Raw genomic sequence first — 24,042 nt, 5'->3', positions numbered from 1 at the left:
TAATTGTCAACGACAAAAACATAATTAAATCGTTAATCACAATTATTTGTGTGACAATTAATCGTCATAATCGTGACAGCCCTAGATATGATCCCAATTGTTGTTGTTTTTTCCCATCTCCCCTACGCCAGTGCGTCAGCATCCAGCCAAACCAGTGGGCTGGAGGCTTTGGGTCTGGCCGATATTCGGATCCTGGTGCGACTGATGTGCCTGGCGGTGGCCGGACGGACCCACACCAGCATGGACAACCAGGGCTGTAAGGAGCAGAGCGCACGCAGCCTGTCCACAGATCACAGCAGCTCCACCATCATCAGCTTCCTCAGCTCAGCCATCGGCAGCCTGGTGTCTCAGAACTCTACCGCTTATAGAGAGCTGATGGACATCTGCACTCAGGTCAGACTCATGCTGGAATGGAATACCCATATTTCTGTGCCAGGGGGTCTTCAACGTTTTCAGGCCAAGGACCCCTTAGTTGAGAGAGAGATGAAGCAGGGACCCCCTCAAACTTTTCATAGGTTCCATATGGTTTCATTGTTTGACAGCACTATCCTCAGTATATTTTGGATTCATGTCAATTTGAGATATTTAACGACTTGAACTGTCAATACTTAGTTAACGTGACCTTTCACTCTGTACTTAGTCTGCTCTTTTTCCCCTCTACACCAAACCTTTTTGCAGAAAATAGCCGATCTACAAGCTCACAACACGTTGCGAGGCGTTGTGAGCTTGTCGATCTGCTATTTTTGGCTAAAGTTCTCTGAATATGGACACTAGGGTTCAAGTGGTTGATATAAAAAATGAGAAAAAAAGGTTTCTATCACACAAAGATTTGGAGGACCCCCTGTAGTAACTCTGAGGACCCCCTAGGTGTCCCTGACCCCCTGTTGAAGATCCCTGTTCTATTTAAATATACCTTACAATTATACTTAGGTACGGTATTCAAGTAAATGCACTTACAGTAGTTACTTTACACCACTGGTTACTTCCTGTAGGACCTGATGGCTGCGGCCACTGGAATGAACATCGGGGCGATCAGCGACCCTCAGCAGAGAGGTCGCCTGAGCTCCAGTCTAAAAGCTGGACTACAGGGGACACAGCTAAAAGACTACAAGGACCAGACTACCTCCACCTTCCTGGTCACTCAGAACCTGGTGGCCCTGCTCACAGAAAAAGTCACTCCCTGCCGCTACACCCCAGACAGGGCTGACCATGAAGCCAAAGGTAAGAGGCAGCCGCATGAAAGGCACTTAAGGAAATTGATTGTTTTCATATCGAGGTTGTTCAAATGTAAAGTTTCCGAATAATGCTGAAACTATCTATTATTTTCTTCTATTTTTTTACTCCATCGATAATATTTTTATTTAATATCTTTTCCCGAATTAATTTGTGATATAACAAATCAACAAATTCAAATTATTTTATTTTTATTGACTGAATTTATTCATCTGATTTACCACTTTTGCACTTATTTTCGTCGTCGTAAGCTCACAATGTGTTGCATTGCGACGTGTTGTGTGCTTGTGTACATTTCTTCTTTTACTTTACTTTAGTTAACTGTTGCACCCCTATTTCAAAATGAGATATTGTGTTCAAATATTATATGGAACGCCTTGATTTATAGAAGATGAAAGATGTAGGATGAAAGAATGCCTGACAATCAGATATTGTTTCCCTTTTTTACTTGTAGTCTTAGTTTTGGTTCACTATAATAACCCTGAGAACAAATGAATGGCTATTTATGACTTTTGACTGCTGGAAGAACTGTCTGTAGTCATACTGTATAACCCTTCTGGTTGTGTTTCCTAGATCCGGGTAACTGCGGGATGCCTCCTCCTCCCCCGTCACCCATAGGGGGCAGAGTGGGTCCCCTGGAGCTGGCCAATGCGCTGGCAGCGTGCACGCTCTCTGCGCGGCTGACCAACAAGCACCGTCAGTGGGCAGCCCAGCAGCTGGTGCAGGCCTTGGCCGCCTCCGAGAGAGACAATCCTTCCCGGCCGCAGACCTACAGCGACGTGGCAGGAGACCTGCGGAAATGTCCTCTCAAGAAACTAGAGGGACACCATGGCAGGGTGAGGTGTCCTTTCGAGTATCTTTTCTTTTTTTTTTTTTTAAGATTTGTTTATGGACTTTTTTATGCCTTTATTGGATATGACAGTAGACTGACAGGAAATGGGGGGAGAGACGGGGAGTGACATGCGGCAAAGGTCGTCCGGATCGGGAATCGAACCGGCGATGCCTATGTGGTATGCACCTGGACCAGTAGGCCAGTGGGCGCCCCCTTGTGTCAAGTATCTTAGGACAAGTTTAGGTGGTCTGATATAGTAATAGCATGCATTATTCTCCGGTGCATACTGCAGGCTTTGTTGACAAGATAGAGATTTTGTAGCTCTGGCTGGATCTAAAAATATTGATATTTCATGTGGAAAATCCTTGATTTGCAAGTTATAGGAGTAGTTCACCCCAAAATGTTTATTTTTCTTTTATTGATTACTCAACCCATGGAGACTTGAGTTCAATAATACAGTATATATATTATTTCTCGCATTCCTAAGACAAAAATGTCATAATAGTAAATTGACCTTGATGGTTTCCCCATCCAGTGCCATGCATTTGGGTCCCCATCCGGAATCAATGGGGGTACATTTACTATAATCACATTTTTGTCTTAGGAATGCGACAAATACAAAAACATATTATTGAACTCAAGTCTCTATGGCTTGAGTAATCAATAGAAAAAAAGTCATTGTTATGGGTGAGCTACTCCTTTAATGTGATAGCTGTCAAAAGCAGAGCGTAGCAAAAGGTTGTTGTTGTAATACAATGGCTGCAATGGACACTGTTTACAAGAACAGTATGATTAGAGTAGACAGATGCTAGGTTCATTGTAGCTTTCATCCTATTAGTTTCTTTTCTACATTATTATCTCTGCACTCTGTGTGACTATTTACCTTGACATTTGTTCATTAGCATTCATGCTCACTCTACTCTTCCTGATCTTGCACTGGATCTTAATTGTAGTAATGAAATGTATCTAGGGGCACATGGGAGTGCTAATGTTGGTGGGAAGGTAGTAAGAAGCTCTCAGTGTGTGTCTGTCAAGCAGCTGCTGCTGTACAAACCTCAGGGAATGTGTCCTTTTTGGACTGATTTGTTGTTTAGGTGACAAGCTGTTCCTGGAATGACGAGCAGAACCTGCTGGCTGCATGGTCTCAGGACAAGATGGTGCAGCTGTGGCACATCAGCCAGACCACCACAGAACTTCAGACCATGTTCTCATGCACAAGGTCAGTGGTGGAGGAATAAAGTACTCAAATGTTTTCCTTAATTAAAAGTATCAATACTGAAATGTAGAAATACTGTACTCTGTTACAAGCAAGAGTACAAAATGTACAAAAGTACTGGTATCAAAGTGTACTTAAAGCACCAAATGTAAAAGTACTTAAATGTTTGAAAATAGCGGATCTACAAGCCCACAATGCGCCGCAATGTGACTTGTTGTGAGCTTGTAGATAGGCTATTTTCAAATAGCCGTGGTATAAAATAGGGCTAAAGTGCTTAATGTGTGTTTTGTAATAATTTATATCTGCAAAGTAACTAGTAGCCAAAGTTTACAAAAACAATTGTAGTGGAGTAAAAGTACAGTATTTGGATCCGAGATGTAGTGGAGTAGAATTGTATTGGAAGTTGGAAATACTCAAGTAAAGTACAAATAACTAAAACATTTTTATGTGGTATAAATGTACATAGTTACTTTACACCACTGCACAAGGTTCCATCTGCTTGATTACGTTTGGGGCTGCATGATACGATATATCTTTATTTAAATGTTGTATATAACACTGTAATAACAGTTTAAACTGCAGTATAATCTGCATACATATTTTTATAGAAGTTCCTGGTTTCGATTCCCACCGGGGGACGCTGGGGGCGTGTTCTCTCCTCCGTGTCATCAGCTCCGACACCCTAGGTGGGGTTGGCGAAAGGGCTTTTCTGTGTAGAGTTTGCATGTTATTCCCTTGTCCCCTAGGGTTGGTAACCTAAAAAAAAAATGCCTCCTCCTGGCCAGCATGAGCTCAGTTCGGAGCTCTCCCCAGGTTGGCAGAGTGAGAGCAGCGCTCAGGATTAGAGCTTAGGCAATTAGCACTGGGTGAAAAATGGGTTACAAAACCTTGGGATAAAGATTTAAGAGGAAAAAAAAATCAATGTTTGCAGTTTAGATGTTTCTACTGTCTCTTTTCAGCCAAACAGAAAAGGTCAGTGCTGAGAAGACATCTGGAGCTCATGTCATGTCCCCCATGTTCTGGAGTTCTGGAGGAACCCTGTTTGCTGCTCACCAGAACAAGCTTCTCAACATCTGGGCTATCAACGGTCAGTCATTGGTCTGTTAGTCATTGGTCTGTTAGTCATTGGTCTGTTAGTCAGAGCTTTGATATTATTTTTTCTTTTTGAGGTTAGGTAATTAGTGTTACATATTCAGGTCGGGAGACTCGGGACTCAGGTCGGGTGTGCTTGTAGTTTGGCTATATTGTCAAAAGCACAGGGAAGAAGTTGGCCATGCAGCCAACCTCATAACCATAACCCTAACCTCATAAAAACGATGCCTAAACCTGCCTAAACCTAACCTCAACATGTATAACATCTATCGGAACATACTTTGAAATAATAATAAAAAAGCACACCCACGTTAGGATTTGAACCCATGAAGTAAATGGGTCAATCTAAAGCAAGGGTCTTCAACAGCGGATCCTCAGAGTTACTACAGGGGGTCCTCCAAATCTTTGTGTGATAGAAACCTTTTTCTCCTTTTTTATATTAACCACTTGACCCTAGTGTCCATATTCTGAGAACTTTAGTCAAAAAAACTCACAGCGCCTCGCAGCGCGATGCGTTGTGAGCTTGTAGATCACGTGTAGATCAGCTTGCAGATCATCTATTTTCGACAAAGACGTTTGGTGTAGAGGGGAAAAAGAGTAGACTAAGTACAGAGTGAAATGTCAAGTTATGTATTGATAATTCAAGTGGTTAAATACATATCTGAAAACACAAATTGACATGAATCCAAAATACACTGATGATTTTGCTGTCAAGCAATGAAACTATATGGAATCTATGAAAAGTTTGTGGGGGTCCCTGCTTCTTCTCTCTCTCAACTAAGGGGTCCTTGGCCTGAAAACGTTGAAGACCCCTGATCTAAAGAAAGGGGACCACACCCCCTTTCTGTCAGAAAGCCCCAGAGACAAACTTCTCCCTTCTGCATGACGCAGTTTAAAAACAGCAAAATAAAATATATAGTATACTATAATATACAAAATATAAACATATAATCAGGCAGTTGAGACATCACATCTCCTGTCATTCATAGGGTAGAAATCTATTAATAACTTAATCAATAATAATAATAGCAGATCGACAAGCACACAACGCTTCGCTTCGCGCCGGCTATTTTTCTTAAACATTTGTTTTCCAATTTATGTATGCTTGTAGATCGTCTGTTTTCAAATAACCTGCAAGTATATATAGGCCTGAAATGGTTAATGTATGTTTCGTAATAAGAATTAAAATCTATAAAGCAACCATTACATAAAGCTTTCAAATAATTGCAGTGTTATAAAAGTACAGCAATTGCCTCAGAAATGTAGTGGAGTAAAAGTATTGAAAAATATTCCAGTTAAAAAAAAAAAACTTAAAGGGATATTCCACTTTCAACAGGGAGCAGTGGTAGGGCTTCTCTCCACATACAAACCCATTGTAACTTCAAACTCCATTTTAACCATTATAGATTCATTAAAAACACCCATTATTTTTTCTGGTGACTCATAATACCCTCCTAATACGTGAGCAGGCCGTGTTTTTTCGATAACTTTTTTCATTTATTTTTAATAATTATTTGGGAAAATGGAAAAAATTAAATACAAAAAAATAATTATTAAAAATAAATGAAAACAGTTATCGAAAAAACAAAGATATTCAAAGACTTGCACACATTTTCACGATTTTTCAAAAATAGCAGATCTACAAGCTTGCAGTGAGCTGCAAGCTTGTGAGCTTGTATATCTGCTATTTTTCAATAGTTAAAGCACAAGATAATGGTTAAAGTGGTTAAAATCGAAAACTGTCAGTGGTAGGTCTTCTCTCCTCTATGATTTCTCTGGTGACTTTTCAGAACACTGCCCCGGCTGAACCTTATCCCACACTGGTCACAGTGAAACGGTTTCTCTCCTGTGTGAATTCTCTGGTGACTTTTGAGATGACCTCTCTGGCTGAAACTTGTCCCACACTGGTCACATTGGTAGGGTTTCTCTCCTGTGTGAATTCTCTGGTGTTGTTTCAGATGACCGTTCAGGCTGAAACGGGCCCCACACTGGACACAGGTGTACGGTCTCTCTCCCGTATGAATTCTCTGGTGTTCTTTCAGATTACTGCTCCGGCTGAACTTTCTCCCACACTGGTCACAGTGAAACGGTTTCTCTCCTGTATGAATTCTCTGGTGACTTTTGAGAGTACTGTCTCGGCTGAAGCTTATCCCACACTGGTCACAGTGGTAGGGTTTTTGTCCAGTGTGAATTTTCTGGTGACATTTAAGGTCACTGTTGTTGCTGAATTGTTTCCCACACTGGTCACAGGTGTAGAGATTCTGTCCTGTTACTCATGTGTGAATTCTCTGGTGTTCTTTCAGATTACTGCTAGACCTGAATCTGGTCCCACACTGCTCACAGTGAAACGGTTTCTCTCCTGTATGAATTCTCTGGTGTTTTTTTAGAGTACCGTCATCTCTGAACCTTATCCCACACTGGTCACAGTAGTAGGGCTTCTCTCCTGTGTGAATTCTCTGGTGACCTTTGAGATGACCTCTCTGGCTGAAACTTGTCCCACACTGGTCACAGGTGTAGGGCTTCTCTCCTGTATGAATTCTCTGGTGACGTTTGAGCTCACCGCTCGAGCTGAACCCTTTCCCACAGAGGTCACATTGGTAGGGTTTCTCTCCTGTGTGAATTCTCTGGTGTTGTTTCAGATGACCGTTCAGGCTGAAACGGGCCCCACACTGGACACAGGTGTACGGTCTCTCTCCCGTATGAATTCTCTGGTGTTCTTTCAGATTACTGCTCCGGCTGAACTTTCTCCCACACTGGTCACAGTGAAACGGTTTCTCTCCTGTATGAATTCTCTGGTGACTTTTGAGAGTACTGTCTCGGCTGAAGCTTATCCCACACTGGTCACAGTGGTAGGGTTTTTGTCCAGTGTGAATTTTCTGGTGACATTTGAGGTCACTGTTGTTGCTGAATTGTTTCCCACACTGGTCACAGGTGTAGAGATTCTGTCCTGTTACTCCTGTGTGAATTCTCTGGTGTTCTTTCAGATTACTGCTAAACCTGAATCTGGTCCCACACTGGTCACAGTGAAACGGTTTCTCTCCTGTATGAGTTCTCTGGTGTTCTTTCAGATGACCGCTCTGGCTGAACCTTATCCCACACTGGTCACAGTAGTAGGGCTTCTCTCCTGTGTGAATTCTCTGGTGACATTTGAGATGACCTCTCTGGCTGAATCTGGTCCCACACTGGTCACAGTGAAACGGTTTCTCTCCTGTATGAGTTATCTGGTGACTTTTGAGAGTACTGTCTCGGCTGAAGCTTATCCCACAATGGTAACAGTGGTAGGGTTTTTGTCCAGTGTGAATTTTCTGGTGACATTTGAGGTCACTGTTTTTGCTGAATTGTTTCCCACACTGGTCACAGGTGTAGAGATTCTGTCCTGTTACTCCTGTGTGAATTCTCTGGTGTTCTTTCAGATTACTGCTAGACCTGAATCTGGTCCCACACTGGTCACAGTGAAACGGTTTCTCTCCTGTATGAATTCTCTGGTGTTCTTTCAGATGACCGCTCTGGCTGAACCTTATCCCACACTGGTCACAGTAGTAGGGCTTCTCTCCTGTGTGAATTCTCTGGTGACATTTGAGATGACCTCTCTGGCTGAAACTTGTCCCACACTGGTCACAGGTGTAGGGCTTCTCTCCTGTATGAATTCTCTGGTGACGTTTGAGCTCACCGCTCGAGCTGAACCCTTTCCCACAGAGGTCACAGGTGTACGGTTTCTCTCCTGTATGAATTCTCTGGTGTTTTTTGAGAGTACCTTCGAGGCTGAAGCTTATCCCACACTGGTCACAGTGAAACGGCTTCTCGCCTGTGTGAATTCTCTGGTGTCGTTTCAGATGACTGCTATACCTGAATCTGGTCCCACACTGGTCACAGTGAAACGGCTTCTCGCCTGTGTGAATTCTCTGGTGATGTTTGAGATGTCCATTTCTGCCGGAGATAGGTTCGAGTTGCGCAGGAAAGACATCTGGGATGGTGAATGAGCAGAGAGAAAAAAAAAACTTTTTGAAATTCAATTCAATTCCATTTTGTGTCAAATCATAACAACTATCTCAATACACTTTAAATAGGCTAAAGAGCAGATACCCGAGCAGAGACCCCACACTGAGCAAGCAATTTTGCGACAGTAGCAACGAAAAACCCCCTCTTAACTGGAGGAAACGTCAAGCAGACCCAGGCTCTAAGGTGGGAGGTCGACTGCCTCGACGTGTCGGAGAGATACAATAACATACAAGCTAGGGATGGGACAATACGCAATATTATCGTTTATTGTGATGAAAAACACTCACGATAATCGTATTGTGGAGATTCAATTTATCGTGATATCATCCTCCATCATGCTCCATCATCCTCCATCATTTACAATGGTTCATTCATTCATACATTGGGAGGTGAAGCGGCGAACAGTCCAAGGACCCTCCAAGGGTGTTCCAGGGGGTCCCCCAGCTAAATGATTCATAGCTGGTTAACACGTGGTTATGAATCATTTACCATCCTTTCGTATTTCCATGCGCAACATGCCCATCTATCAGTTGTAACGTGCGCATGGGGAAAACCAGGAAATGCTTCTTATTAACCCATTTAGACCTAAGTCCGCCTGGAAAAAAGCCTTAAAAACCTATGGCCGATTGGAAAAATACCCCTAAAACCTGAGATTTTATGGAAAACTTCACAGAGGTGTCAACGTCTACTAAAACATTTATTTCTCAGCCTCTGTAGCAGCTAGAAACAAAATTTCAAAACTGTTTGATAGCTTACACCTTTGGCTTTCATGGGAAATTATTTGTCATGGTCCAGACCTTTATAATTTTTTTAAAAGAAATCTGCAAACTCAAAAATTGTAATAAATCTTATAAAACGTCTAATAAATAATATATTTCTCAGCCTATGTAGCTCATAGAAACATAATTAGCAAATATTTGAGACCTTACACCAGGGGTCCTCAATAGGCGGACCGCGGTCCATGTCCGGACCGCGAGGCACCGCCGACCGGACCCAGGACGAATTATAGTAAAAAAAAAAAATTAAAAAAAATCTGAAAATATCTCCTTGTTTCCACTTCTCGTTCACTTCATTGCATGCGCTCTGAGACTGTGTGTGTGCGTGTGTGTGAGAGAGAGAGACAACGACGCGCTGATTGGCTGATGCCGGGCTACATAGTATTATGGGTTTGTCATCTCTATGACAACGACGCGCTGACAGGCTGTTACCACAGACCGTGCGTGGAAGCTTTCAGAGCAGGCAGCTAGCAGCTAGCTCTAGCTGCAGCCTGCAACAGTGCAACTAGTTATAAATCAGTGGGTTTCATTCACGCACATCAACATCAACGTGAATACGTTTGCAGGATTGTAATCTTCTCTCAGGAGAGTTTGTCGCGACGCGCCACAGCCTGTGACGGCCGCCTCTCTTTCTGCATGGCGAGCTGCACGCAGTACTCGGTACAGTACAGGAGTGAGCCACGAGCCGTTTCGTCAATCGTCAGCGACGCGCAACAACTTGTTTTCAGATCGATATTCACGTTGCGACACAAGCATAAATTATTCGAAGATTATCCCAGTTTGTTAAAAGAAACCAGAGCAACTAACACTAGTGCAAAATATCTCTGCTCCACATTGATTTACTACTGTTTTCCTTTCAATGGGTTGTTGTTGTTCTTTAGTCAAGTGAAGTGAGGTCCCCAAATGATTTTGGAGGACTCCGAGTCCCCAGGCCAGGCCAGGCCAGATGACAGTGAAGTTATAATTTAAAGACCCTTTTAATAAAGAAAGAAACGGAAAAAGACCATTACTGCATCAACAAACTACTAAAAAAACTAACATTAGCAAATGTAAAATAATATAAGAAAGGTATCCCTAATGTAAGATTATGAGGGCAAGTGGCCATGACCTGAGGGCAAGTAGAACATGACCTGTACTTGCCAGACGGGCAAGTGCCTCTGAGACCATAGTGTCAACCCCTGGTTGGTACTTTTTTGTATCTTTGCCTACTATATAAGATTGAAAAATAAGCGGATATATATGTTTATTATTTCATTTTTTTCCCCGGACCCAGACCGGTTTCAAAAAAATATTTGTGGACCTTCAAGATTTGTATTTGAGGACCCCTGCCTTACACAATAGGCCTTACACCATAGACCACCACTTTGACAAGAAACAACAAGCACCAAAACTTTCATTTTCAATATTTCAATTCTAGTTGTTAGCTCCATATAACGGTAAATCTGGCGAGCGACATTTGTCATTATTATTATATGTGCGTGCGTGTGTGTGTGTGCGCCTGTGTATGTGAATGAATGAACCATATCATCATAATCATTTTATAAGTGTTATTACCTCTATAGCTGCAAATCTGTTGTTCTGGAGTTTGGGGTTGACTAGCTGTTCGGCTAACGTGTTGGTCTCTGAAACTAGCCGTCTCAAAGTGCGTCCGTGAAAAGTAATCCAGTCCTCATGAAATCCATGAAACACTTCTTCATCATCGTCGTCGTTTTCAAACATATCACGTAACAATAACAATGCCAATTCCAGCGGGTCCGGTTTGCCTTCGCTCAACGCGTCTTCCATTTCGCCGCTATGAGAAGCTTCACTGGGATTCTCCCAGTGCAGCCCCCTCCCAAACAGAAAAAAAAAAAAACAGAATGCTTTGCGGTAGTCATAGGGAAGCATACGTCATCGCCTCCTGATGCATTTCATTGGCCACGAGACCAGAAAAGGGTAAAAACTACAGGAAACGCAGGAAACGCATTTTGCGTTCCCGGTCTGAAAGGTAAAACAGCATTCTGCGTTCCCGACCTGAAAGGTAAAAACGCATTTTGCGTTCCCGGTCTAAATGGGTTAAAGCTTGTAGATCGCCTGTTTTTTGGCAAATGTTCCACCTCAGGATAATGGATTCTGATTGTCGCGGTAATATCGTAAATCGTGATTTCTTTTGTCACAATAATCGTGATATGAAATGTTCATATCGTCCCATCCCTAATACAAGCTGTGTTCTATCACCAACTGATATAATATTCGTAATTTAGCTGCCAGGCACAGATTGGCCGTTGGAACATTCAGGCAGATTCCTGGCCTGCCTGATGATTTTCTCTCTCTCTCTCTCTCTCTCTCTCTCTCTCTCTCTCTTTCTCTCTCACTCTCTCTCTCTCTGTATCTCTCTCTCTCTCTCTCTCTCTCTCTCTCTCTCTCTTAATGAATCGCATTTTTATAGCGCTTTTCCAAGTGCTCAAAGCGCTTTACAATGGTTCATTCATTCATACATTGGGAGGGGAAGCGGAGAACAGTCGACGCCAGCGTCCTCACTTCCCACATTCACACACCAATGGTGGCATGCTGACACCGATCGACTCTTATGGCTGTTCTCTCTCTCTGTCTCACTCACTTTCTCTCCTCTCTCTCCCTCCCACACACACACACACACACACACACACACACACACACACACACACACAATGCGTATCTACAGTTTATTTAGCGCTGGGAGGAAGCATTACTGCGTTACTCACCCGAGTACCGACAACATTTCTCTACATCTGCTTTCTATTAGAAGATGAAAAGAGTGCAGGGACATAAAAACATGCACACACCTATTCTGTGTAACTTTATCACAGGCTGCTTCAGCATGGCTCGCTGGTAGATCTGTGGCTCTTCTTCCTCTGACGCAGCAGCTGAAAAGCTGTTGGACAACGTCTCTCCTTTAAAAAAATCAAATCTATGATCTCCTTCGGTCCACTTTGACGGTGGACATTTGAGGCCCGTTTGGGATGTGACTTCACTTGCTGACATGTTCTGGTCTTGAGGTCAGTGAGCAGCTGCATTCCTCTGCTCCGCTTCCTGGATAAACTCTCCCAGATCAACACTGGACAGAAGAGTGCTTACATAACCAGGACCCACCCACTCTCCACCCACTCTCCACCCACTCTCCCCAAACTCACAACATTGGGCAACAGTGGAACATCTACTGTTGAACGTGGAGAGAAAGAGAGAGTGAGAGATATTTCTTACAAACATATTTTTTAAAGAGGGAAATCTCAAAATATAAAGAGATAAAATGTATCCTGTAAATTACAGGCTCTCAAGGTGTGGTCCAAGGTTCCCCCAGCTAAATGATTCATAGCTGGTTAACACATGGCTATGAATCATTTACCATCCTTGCGTATTGGGGAAAACCAGGAAATGCTTCTTATTAAAGGTTACGGAAGATACAGGTAATTCCTTATGATGAAGCAGGGCTTTGCTTTACGAAAAATCGTACAAATGTGAAACTTGGAGATACAAAGTTGGCCGACAGTGACAATAAACAAGTGAAATGAGCACAAATTGGAACTGAAACACATACTTGATACAGTAACATTTGTAACCCACCTGAAAATGTATTTTCTTTTCACTAAAGAGCTGGAGAGACAGCGAGACCCCTGTTACTGAACAAACACTCTTTAGCAATGATTACTATTTACTCTTTAGCAATGATTACTCTTTTTGGTGCCAAAGGGCACCAAAAATGAGAGAGAAAAAGTAGAAGAAAAAGACTCAATGGTTTCATCCATTTGATCTGGGGGCGGGGCCGCAGCGCAGTCTGCAACTCACTCTAAGTCTGCACTCACTCACAGACAGACAGACAGACAGACAGACAGACAGACAGACAGATACAGAGACTGATCTGATCTGATACATTGTAAGTAAGGCTGTAAGGGCACCCAACAGCCTGTTGTGCTTCGGGCACCAAAATGGGTTGCAGCAGCACTGATAGTGATTCTCAAATGTTTTATTTGCAATGACCCCCTTAACACTGAGTGTGTACAAAAATACAGGTGTGCACTCTGAGTTACAGACCTGTTATGGTCACTCAGGGATATAGCTCTTGATGTTTCTTTGGTAACATTATTGTCCACTCATTTTGACAAAAAATGTCCACCAAAAGCCAGCATAGTGATGATCCCTGCACCTTTTAACCCATTTAGAACGGGTACACATTATTGTGTATCATTATTTTATGCTTTAACTATTGAAAAATAGCAGATATACAAGCTCACAGCTTGTATATCTAAAAAAAAAAAAAACCTATGTTTCTATGTCAGCAGTCTGGCTAGCCATCGTCAAAGAAAAGGTCCTTTTCACTTAACTGGAGCTCAGTTAGTCTGTTCTCGAGAGACTACTATGTCAGTGGTTCTCAAACCTTTTCATGTGAAGGACGCCCAAACTGATATTTATTTGGCCACGGACCCCCATCTCAAAATAGTTCGTTCCAGGGACCACCCAGAAGCAAAATTTGAGTTACAAACGTTCGCTTTGAAAATACATATATTCAAAGATTTGCACAGATTTTCATGACTTTTTCAAAAATAGCAGATCTACAAGCTCGCAGCTGTGAGCTTGTATATCTGCTATTTTTCAATAGTTAAAAAGCATTCAATAATTCTGGGTTAAAGTGGGGATAGGAAATAAGTCACGCTTTTGTTTTTGTCTTCAGGGTCTCACCATCACCTGGAGGCCCACAGGTCACGGATCACGGCGCTGTGTTGGACCCAGGTCTCCTCACCGTTTGTCACTGGCCAGACAGGAGGAGCCTGCAAGAGCAGCCCTGCTGAGAACCTGCTGCTAGGCAGGCTGGACGGCTCCCTCTGCTGGCTGCAGGTGGTAGTGAATGAATACCTACTGCAGGTGGAGGGCACTGAGCTCACCCACTGCTACAAGAAAGAAGGTGAGGTCATGTACTAGAGATGAATGCATTGCACAGGGATCACAGTTCCATTGGCTTTATTATCCTTTAAGACCTGAAAAAAAAAAATCCTAAAAAATTTCTTATACATTTTTTGGAGCGGTGAAAGCGCTCCCAATAGACAGGTATGTCCGTGGGTATGTATGTATGTATGTATGTGGCTGGCTGGCTGGCCGTGTCTGTAGCCTGGCAATACCTTGAGTGGCCACACACAACACACAAGTTAAAGGAGGGGCGCTGTTCTGCAGCACACGCACACACACACACACACACACACACACACACACACACACGGTATAGCTGCTCAGATTCACCGCTCCACTTCGAACCGAGGTTTGATTTTTCCTTTCGTTTCTGAAAAACGTATGTTTCTATATTGGTGGTGCTCAAACCTTTTAATGTCAAGGACCCTTAGAATTATTATGTATTTGTCCACGGACCCTCATCTCAAAATGTTTTCTTCCAGGGACCCTGAGAAAGAAAGATTTTAGTTACAAATGTTGTCTTTAAAAATATATATATTCAAAGATTTGCAATCATTTTCAAGTTTTTTCAAAAATAGCAGATCTACAAGCTCGCAGCGCGGCACTCGGTGCCGCGCTGTGAGCTTGTATATCTGCTATTTTTTAATAGTTAAAACATAAAATAATGTTTAAAGAGGTGACAATCTAACTCAACAAAGATGTGTTCCAGGTCTAAATGGCATGCATTTGTTAGTGTTGAATGCTACAAAACGCTGGTTGTCAACATGGGGTGTGCAGGACTCCCAGGGGTCCTCGAGGGGGTTCCAGGTGGTCCCAAGCTACCGGTAAATGATTGATGGTTAGGAACCAAATGAACCTTACAGGTCTGAAAAGGGCCATTCACACTGAGCACTATAACTATAACTATGAAAAATATATCGTTTTAAAATCGTTCTCTAGATCCGTTACTCCACAAGAGGATTCGAGGGCGATCTGAAATTCTTTGCCATTTGGCAACCTTTCCTAACACATATTGAGAGGATGAAGGCTGCTGACATCAATTAACCATATTACTGACCCCATTGTTTTGTTTTTATTTTTTATTTTATTTCATTGAATGTATGTATATACGTATTTTATTCATTTTTAATGATAATCTTTACTGCGCTCTATTGTTCATGTAAATGTGCTTATTTACATTTTTTCTTTCTTATTATTATTATCACTATGATTATTATTCTCTTTTCTTTTCTATTGATAAGGGTACAAGACACCAGGGTTGTGGCTCTTTCGGAGCGAGAACTTTGGGGGGGTGGGAGGGTAAAAAATACATCATTCTTTGTATATTTTTGTGAATTCATATACAAGTTGTAAACATAATAAAGAAACCTTGAACAAAAAAACAAAAAAATCGTTCTCTAGTCAAGTGGATGGCAGTGTTGACACAAACTATAAAAAATATACAATGGTGAAAGATATAGTTATAGTTATCTTTATACAGTAGTTATCATGCCCACAGTGGGAATGGTGAAAAAGTAGTGTACAGTACAAAAATGTTTACACTCTCGGGGTTAAATCGACACTGAGGATTTGACAGTGTAAATCGAGGTCTGAGAGATACAATTCTTTATCAAATGGGGGTCCGTGGCCCAATGAATATCAAAATGGGGGTCCTTGAAAATACAAAGGTTGAGAATCACTGCGAAAAAACACCCCCATAGATGACAGATGACTTATACTGTAGATAATAGGGCATTAACGACTTGTGATTTTTGCAAGTCGACTAGACTCAGTAAAAAGTTGAGTTGAAGTCGACTTTATCATTTGATGACGCCATCACATCACACACGACCCGACCACCCAATTATTTTGGGGGGTCCCCAGATGATTAACTTAATGCGAAACATTATTTTCTCACTCAACGGTAAACAAACCAACATAAAGTTTAAGTGTATAGAGGGTATCTTCACATTTCTAAAGTGCCAATTTAAGGACTTTTTAATACCTCTGAAATAGCAAATTAAACATTGTCCAAATTGTCCAATATACAGAGGCAGAAATTGTGAAAATAGCCGATCTACATGCTCACAACGCCTCGCATCGCGAGGCGTTGTGAGCATGTAGATCTGCTATTTTCACAATAGAACTTCGACTTTCGACTTTCTCTGGTGGGAGTCGACTTGTGTAATGAAGTCGACTGAGTCGTTAATGCCCTAGTAGATAATACATTGCATTATAACAATGTGTTGTAATGTGGATGTGATGATTTAATCTGGTTGAAGTTCGCCACCATCCCTGTACTTAACGGCATGTGTTTTCTCTTGGCATCTCCCAGCTCCTCAGTGTTTAGCCTGGTACAGTAAAGACAGGCCGTTTGCAGTGGGCTACCCCAATGGAAAGATCCTCCTGGCCACGGCAGAGGCCTACGAGACGGAGCAACCTGTAGTGCTGTCAGCTTTCCCTGTGAGTGCACAAAACGCCATTCAACTCAATATGTATATGGATATATATTAATTAAGGATAAAATAAATAAAATGTCCATACAGTATGGGCATTCCCAGACTGTATAACCATTCCCAGATGATGCCCTGTTACCCCCCGGCTCCACCGGGCGCGTCGAGCGTCGCGTCAACGTCAGCGTTGGGAACGCTCCCGTTTTAATCAATGAAGGGATGCTCCACTGGCGACGTCAACGTCCGCGTCGGACGCTCCCTTGACGGCGTCCAAACTCAAAAATCGCCCCGGTTCAATTTTTTGACGGCGTCCACAACGTCCAGTCATGTATAAAATATGAATAAATGCATTGTAGGCCTATATTTAAATGTAGGCTAGTATACGTGCGTTTCTGCTGTTGGCTATCCATTCACAAGGGTGACTAGAAATTCCAAAAATCCTAGCATATCTTTGTATGTAATATACAGCGGTCTAAAATTATGTAAACAGGCTATAATCATGACAAAGTGGTCAGTGGTGCATTGCTGCTCTCTGCTGTGAACATAGTGCGCTCTATACGTTCACATTCATAGTTTTATTCCTGTTTGAAAGTGATTTTCATGTTGTTTTGGAAATGGGCTATATTGGGCTATAGGCTATATTGGCCATAGAATGAATACCTCACAGTCACAGCCGCTGCGCTGCGGTGGAGCCGGTCGGACGCCAATGTGACGGCGTCAATGACGCCGTCAAGACGCAGAGCAACGCGACGCAGCCAGTGGAGCCCTGGTGTTAGGGTACCCCCTTATGCCCATATATGAAGATCCCCAGGCATCAAAACCAGGCCCTAACTCGCCAAGGCCCTGCTTGGCTTTACTAATTAACATACATTTTATACCCATATATGGAGATTCCTATTATCAATATTAAGGACATAATTAAGGATATTATATGTTATCAATATTAAGGACATATCTGGGAATGCCCATATTTGGTAATGCCCATATATGGGCATGTTTTGACATAACATTGTTGACTATCATGCAGGGGTCTCCATATATGCGTAACTGGTCCCTTAAACATCACTGGCCAGATGGCACCCTGAGGTGTCTTACTAGTCTATTACAAGTTTCGAGAAGCAGCCGTCTGTAGGTGGTTTTCAGACCAATTTTAAAGGAAGTTAGGGATTCACACTTTAAGGCCTTCGGTAGGGTGTTCCACATGTTAGTGGCATAGCACTGATAGCAGGAGAACGAATTTGAACCTTTCCCCCTTTCCTTTTATTGCACAGGAGAGCATGAGTTCCCTCAAGTGGGATCCCACAGGGCACCTGCTGCTGTCGACGGGGCGGAGCGAGGTGGTGAAGATCTGGGCTCGCTCCGGGGGCTCCTGGACCCCCGTCCACTCCCTCTTCCACAGCAGCGTGGTCACCGTGGCCGACTGGTGCCCGCTCCCCGCTAGAGCCCAGAACCCCAGGCTCATGATGGCTGTGTGAGTAATGCCTCTACATCAGTGGTTCTCAAACTTTGAAATGTGAAGGTCTCCCCTTAACTTTGACAGTGTACAAATGGAACGGGTCCATTTGGTTCCATTTGTACCCTGTCAAAGTTACAGACATGTGAGGGTCAATTTAGACCCCCATAAAGGAACCTAGAGAGTCCCTGCAATACATATTGCACTCTAATGCCCTGGTTCCCAAATACTGGGTCGGGATAATGTTTGGTTTCCTAATTTGTTTTTGAATTATTATTATTATTATTTATGTTTCAAAACATTTTGAATAAATGCAATGATTTAATGCCATGAATAAATAAAAGAAAAGATCTAAGAAAATCTAAGATCTTCTTTTTTTTTTTCTCCTCTCACTCTCACTCGGGGAGAGTATTTGGTATGACTCTGCCAGGGATTTAACCTTCCATTCACCAGCTGGTGAGTGTCACACATTCACATTCTCTCTCATTCACTCTCTCTCTCTCTCTCTCTCTCTCATTTGAACAGGGGCTGTCAGAATGGTGGGGTGCATGTGTGGACGCTGCCACAGGGGGGCACTAGTGTGTCATTACCCAAAGCACAGAGCAGCAGATGCCCCAGTCAGGACAAGGGCAGTGGTGCTAAGGTCAGTGTCCCTATGATTTTGAAACTCTCCACCGGCTTTAGATGTTTGAAAGGCGCTATACAGATTAAAGGTGCAATCCGTACTGTCCTACCTGAAATTAGCTTGTACATCTGCTATTTCTTTCCATAGCCAACGTAAACATCCTAGTTTGATTGGATAGAACAGGGGTGGGCAACTTTGATGATGGTGAGGGCCACTATATTTCCACACTCACTCCAGAGGGCCAAATTTGTCAATCTAGTATTGCATACAATAGAAGCCAAAATAGCAGATCTACAAGCTCAAAACGCATCGCAGCGCGATGCGTTTTGAGCTTGTAGATCGGCTATTTTTGCTTCTTTTGAATTGGAATCCTGAATTATTTTTTGTTATTTCTGAATGACTGACGGAATTAAAGCAGGTCATGTTTGGAATTGTAACAGCTGAAATCAATTATTTATCAGTATTCCGGTATTAATTAACCTGAGGGCCGCATTAAGTGAAGGTGGGGGCCGCATGTGGCCCCTGGGCCGCCAGTTGCCCATGTATGGGATAGAATATCATTATCACTATGACTAAATCAGTTCTGTGTGTTTGTTGTCTTGCGTAGTGTGACGGCGCAGTGTGTGTGTTCACGCTGAACGGCCACATCACGGCGGCGAGGACCCTGTCCTTCTGCCCCAGCGGGCTGGCTCTGGCATCCGGAGGCATCGGAGGTCTTCTGAACATCTGGTCTCTAAAGGTAATGTCTTAACGTCTCCTAACTGTATGATTTGTTTTCCCCAGGACCCCATTTAGCTGGGGTCCTGCATGGGGACCCCCCCAGCTAAATGAACCCCATTGAGAACATCTGCACAGTAGGGCATTCACCAAATATTAGAATATTCGAATATCAAAGTCACTATTCGACGTTGTTCACCGAAGTTGAATATTCGCTTATTTTTATTTTTATATTGTTTTCTCTTTAAAAAATATATAGTTTATAAAGCGTGGCTAGATAGGAAGTCATAAGAATGAGTTGTCAGTGGATGAATTTGTTAATGCTCTATACCAGGGGTTCTCAAACCTTTTTAGGCTGTGACCCCCAAAATAAACATATTTGAACTGGGGACCCCCACCCTGACAAGCACTTGGAATTGTAGGTATTACATTTAAAGGGACTCGGTTCCGCAGATAAATATTGTGAAAATAGCAGACGCTATTGCGTTGCGAGGCGTTGTGAGCATGTAGATCGGCTATTTTCACAATGTTCGCCTCTTGCTTACTTAAGTATTTGACAGTTTGGCCAGTCCTGTCAAATATTCGACTATTCGAATACTTTGAGGTCGAATCATTCGAATACTAAAACTCTGTATTCGTGAATGCCCTACTGCACAGTCAAAAGGATACATAAACAGTAATACTAGTGAAAGATAAACCATGCCTTTTCTTTTTACCATGCCTACCATGTGTTTTAACCAATGCTTCCTCTTTCTGCCTCCTCTAGGATGGTTCTGTCTTACAAACAGTGACAGGATTGGGTTCACTAGTCAACATTACCTGGATACCAAATGTGGGAGTGGTCGTATGTTCAGGAAGGTCAAAGGTAAAACATATCTTTTAATTAAGCGCTGCTTCAGAGCTTTAATATGGCAGATTTGCTGCTATATTAAAGCTCACTGATTGATTGATTGATTGATTAATTGAAGTATTTATTAGAATTCTGCATAGGAAAAGGTTTCATGACAATACAGTTCACTGGTACACGGTCAACTCAAAGGATAAGCTCAGAAAGCACACAGCTTATTTACAATGAGATCCTTTTTTTTTTAAACTCATATAACATTGAATGACTGAACACAGTATTATGCAGAAGATATCATCAGAAAAACAGCCGTAAAATACAATGCAAAATAAAGGATAAAAACAGAGAACAACCGGGTGCTCAATGGAGATAAAAAAACGTCTTAAAAAGTAAGTGGTGCTACCAGGATCAGTGGGAAAATACTGTTAAAAAGGACGAGGGGATCCGAGCACTCAAGAGTCAGGAGGAGAACTTAAAGTTAAAACAAAGTTTATTTCTTTAAAACCAACATGTTTCGACCTTCACAGTCTTCTTTGGGGCAAGAACTGAGTGCTCGGATCCCCTCGTCCCTTTTTTAGCAAAATAAAGGGTATTTACAATAGAAGGGTCATCTGCAATCCAGAACTTTATTTAATGAATAAAACATTATTTCAACGTTAATACAATATAACTGGTACATCTGCAGGGGTTGGGGGTGGTCTCCCTACTTTTCCACTGAGACAAACAGACAGTAGGACACCTACTGGTAAACAAGTTGTACTGCCAGAAGCTCATAAGTGCACCATTTCCCCTCGCCAAGCAGGAAATCCCAGGGGAAGGACATAAAAGCTATGGATTGCGGCCTCAACAACACATAAACATCTTGTATAATCTCCAGGAGAATTACACAAGTATCCCTTTGACATTGTTCTGTCAAAACCGAGCTTTAAATAACGCTCATAATGTATTGTAATCTGATGTACTTGAAATCTAAAGCCTAGTTTATGCTGTAATAAGACAATCTATGGCTCATGACTCAAAGCTCTGGGCATTCATAGTCGACCAATCAAAGCAGTGAGACATCAATGACGCCGTGTCTTGTGCTCCAGACATTCCAGGAGGTACAGCGTGAGCCAAGAGGCTCCCCAGCCTGTGAGACACTCCAGATGATGTCCATGAGTCACACCGTCTGACTCACAGGGATTGTCTTACACCAGTGGTTCTCAACCTTCTCAGGCCGCGACCCCCAAAATAATCTTATTTTAACTGGGGACCCGCCTCCACCCTGCACAAGCACTTGGAATTGTAGAAGTTGGCATTACATTTAGTTTGACTCGATCTATTCCGTTGAGAAAAGAGACGATCTACATGCTCACAGTGCCTCGCATCGGCTATTTTCATCATTTCTGCCTCTAATATTTGACAATGTAGTGTATGTGGTGTTGATTTCATTGACTAAAACTACAACAATTTATTTTTTGTTGACTACCTTTTTTCTGCCGACGAAAACGAAATGAAAACTAAATAACTAAGCTGTGATTTCTTCAACAAATAAAAACTAGACTAACTAAAATGTTAGGGTGTGTGGAGAAGAGATCCAGTAGAACTAAAAGACGAGTAATTACATTTTTTTTTTGCACTTGGGTGTTGCTCTCTGAAAATAGCTGATTTACAAGCTCACAACTCCTATTTTCAGCATGCAACCAAGTGTAAAATCAGCCATTAAGACGCCGCCAAGACGCGCCATCATAATCTTTTGTCGACAAAATCAACTGTAGATTTAGTCTTTCTTAGACTAAAACTAGACTTAAACTCAAACTTTTCAGACGACTAAAAGACAGCTAAAACAAAATGGAATTCTATTAAAAAGACTGACTAAAACTAAATCAAAGAATTGCTCAAGATCAACAGTACGGTGTAGGTTGATTGCTTTGTCTCTTTGTTTTCTTCCTCATGAAGGATGTTCTGCTGATCTGCTGCAGTCCAGACTGGGTCAGCCAGAACCACGTTCTGGCCTCCTGTCGCACGGTCCTCAGGACCCAGGGCATCCTGGGACTGAACCGAGCCCCCTGCCTGGCTGTCTTACTGGAGAGACTGCCTCTGCTGCTGCAGGAGCAGTACAACTATGAACGGGTTAGTATTCACGCCCGGCCTTTAGTATATACCAGGCTGTAGTGTCAACTCTGTGTGTCGAGTGCATGTAGTATGTTCCCCAGAGATGTGCATTTGTGCCAGCTGGGCATTCAATGCCTATGCATATTTCTGATTTAATTTTCCACATATATTGTATACTGTTCTGAGGAAGGAAATGAATACAAAAGATTGCATTTCATCCTCATGTCACCCTCACACTGAGCTAACGAATGATTCTACCGAGGCACCACCACTTGCATATCCAAACAATATTTACAGTCAACGCGTCTGGCACGGACTAGCCTCGGGATCCAGGCATTTCAAGAAGAAAAGCCTGGGTCAGCCCCCCTGTAACTGTGGTTCATGACATTTTAACTGTAATTTAGCGCATATAAAATATTTGTGGCCGTTCAGATATCTTATTTTACATCAGTATTGTTCATGTGAACTGGTTTGTATATACTTACCCATTAAAATTGATCAAAATTGCTATGATTTATCACCGTGATAAACCGTATGTATACATGCACCCCAAACCGTATCCACTGTGGATCACGTCCTCATCATGCGAGCGGCCATCAGCAGGAGCAGAACAGAGAGAACAGCAGACAGAGAGGGGGGGGGGGAGAACAAATGCTATTGGCCGGAGACTCCCGGTGAGATTTGCCGGGTGCTGTTCTGGGGCATAGAATGTCCGCGTTCCGCAAGACCAGGCACGGACAGTCTACATGCATGAAAGGCCGCCTCCAGACCACGATCCTGATCTGATTATCTGGACATTGTCAGGATGTGATAACATCACTAAAACAACATTTATATTTTATATATAGTGAATGAAAGCAAAGTTGGAAAGTGTTCCGAGTTAAGATATGTTTGTCTATATGTGGACAATGGAGAACAACAATGACACCAAGCAATGACATATGGAGGCATATTTAGTAACTCTAACTGCCTGCAAGGTTAAGGTCCAGTAATAACCAAGGGGAAAGCAGCTCATAGACTTTACTGGAGGTTTACGTCATAGCTGGATCTCAGCGATAACGCAAACGTCTATTTCGTCCCTAGATCCTGATATTGCAGTATCAGTTTCTGTTAATCAACTTTCTCTTAACCCATTAAGACCTGGAATTATTTTATGGCATATATGCAAGCTCACAGATCTGCTATTTTTTTTAAATCGTGGAATCTTCATCAAATCTTTTGGATATATCTCTTCAAAATGTATAGAATCGGGTCAAAATATTCAACAACTTGCAAAAATGTTCAAGATTCTTCAAAAATAGCTGATCTACAAGCTCGCAGCGCCACGCTGTGAGCTTGTAGCTCTGCTATTTTGCAATGACTAAAGCATAAAATAATGGTTAAACAGATATGGTTACACAGATCAAAGACAAACAGACAGATCAAAGATCAAATAGGGAGCTCCCGTTTGAATCCACTGGCAAGTCTATCCCCCGCCAATGCACAGGGCTCTCTCTGCCTGTGTACTGTCCTCAGGGACGTGCTGCTGGCCATTGGGAAAAGCGGGACAACTCCCGAACGGCCGGTTCATTCCCGGCCGGTACAGGCCGGCCATTAGGAAAAAAATTAACTGTTTGCACAAAAGTAAAAATTAAACTGTTTGCACGAAAGTAGTGAAAACAGCAGATCTACAAGCACACAACGCCTCGCGGTGCGAGGCGTTGTGTGCTTGTAGATCGTCTGTTTTCACTAATTTAAATCATTTTTAAAATGATAAATACAAAACAAACGGTTTTGGACATACAAGGTTTCCACCCGACAACAACGAAA

The 24,042-nt window shown here is 42.4% G+C and overlaps 2 protein-coding genes across 2 annotated transcripts in view; one reads left to right on the top strand and one right to left on the bottom strand.

The window, feature by feature from the left end:
- Positions 1 to 24,042, top strand: part of LOC308299697 (putative E3 ubiquitin-protein ligase HERC1) — a gene marked incomplete at its 5' end in the record, with an annotated part of 98,762 nt that overhangs the window by 53,386 nt on the left and 21,334 nt on the right. Inside the window, 12 exons of the mRNA XM_080743487.1 lie at positions 132 to 393; positions 993 to 1,221; positions 1,807 to 2,069; positions 3,160 to 3,284; positions 4,241 to 4,368; positions 13,836 to 14,066; positions 16,383 to 16,510; positions 17,772 to 17,971; positions 18,479 to 18,596; positions 19,186 to 19,317; positions 20,062 to 20,160; positions 22,078 to 22,251. Of these exons, the coding sequence (XP_080599613.1) occupies positions 132 to 393; positions 993 to 1,221; positions 1,807 to 2,069; positions 3,160 to 3,284; positions 4,241 to 4,368; positions 13,836 to 14,066; positions 16,383 to 16,510; positions 17,772 to 17,971; positions 18,479 to 18,596; positions 19,186 to 19,317; positions 20,062 to 20,160; positions 22,078 to 22,251 (2,089 nt within the window). The remainder of the gene's footprint in view (positions 1 to 131; positions 394 to 992; positions 1,222 to 1,806; positions 2,070 to 3,159; positions 3,285 to 4,240; positions 4,369 to 13,835; positions 14,067 to 16,382; positions 16,511 to 17,771; positions 17,972 to 18,478; positions 18,597 to 19,185; positions 19,318 to 20,061; positions 20,161 to 22,077; positions 22,252 to 24,042) is intronic.
- LOC308299063 (uncharacterized protein) lies at positions 6,065 to 11,888 on the bottom strand (the record flags this gene model as incomplete). The annotated part of the gene is made up of 2 exons (XM_080742788.1): positions 6,065 to 8,219; positions 11,872 to 11,888. The coding sequence occupies 2 exons, from the start codon at positions 11,886 to 11,888 to the stop codon at positions 6,647 to 6,649; spliced, it is 1,590 nt and encodes a 529-aa protein (XP_080598914.1). The 3' UTR covers positions 6,065 to 6,646.

The sequence above is a fragment of the Nannobrachium achirus genome (genome assembly GCF_963921795.1).
Source record: "Nannobrachium achirus genome assembly, chromosome: 15".
In the NCBI taxonomy this organism is placed as follows: Eukaryota; Metazoa; Chordata; class Actinopteri; order Myctophiformes; family Myctophidae; genus Nannobrachium; species Nannobrachium achirus.
The sequence above is the reverse complement of the archived record's forward strand: the minus strand, read 5'-3'. Positions and strand labels throughout refer to the sequence as shown.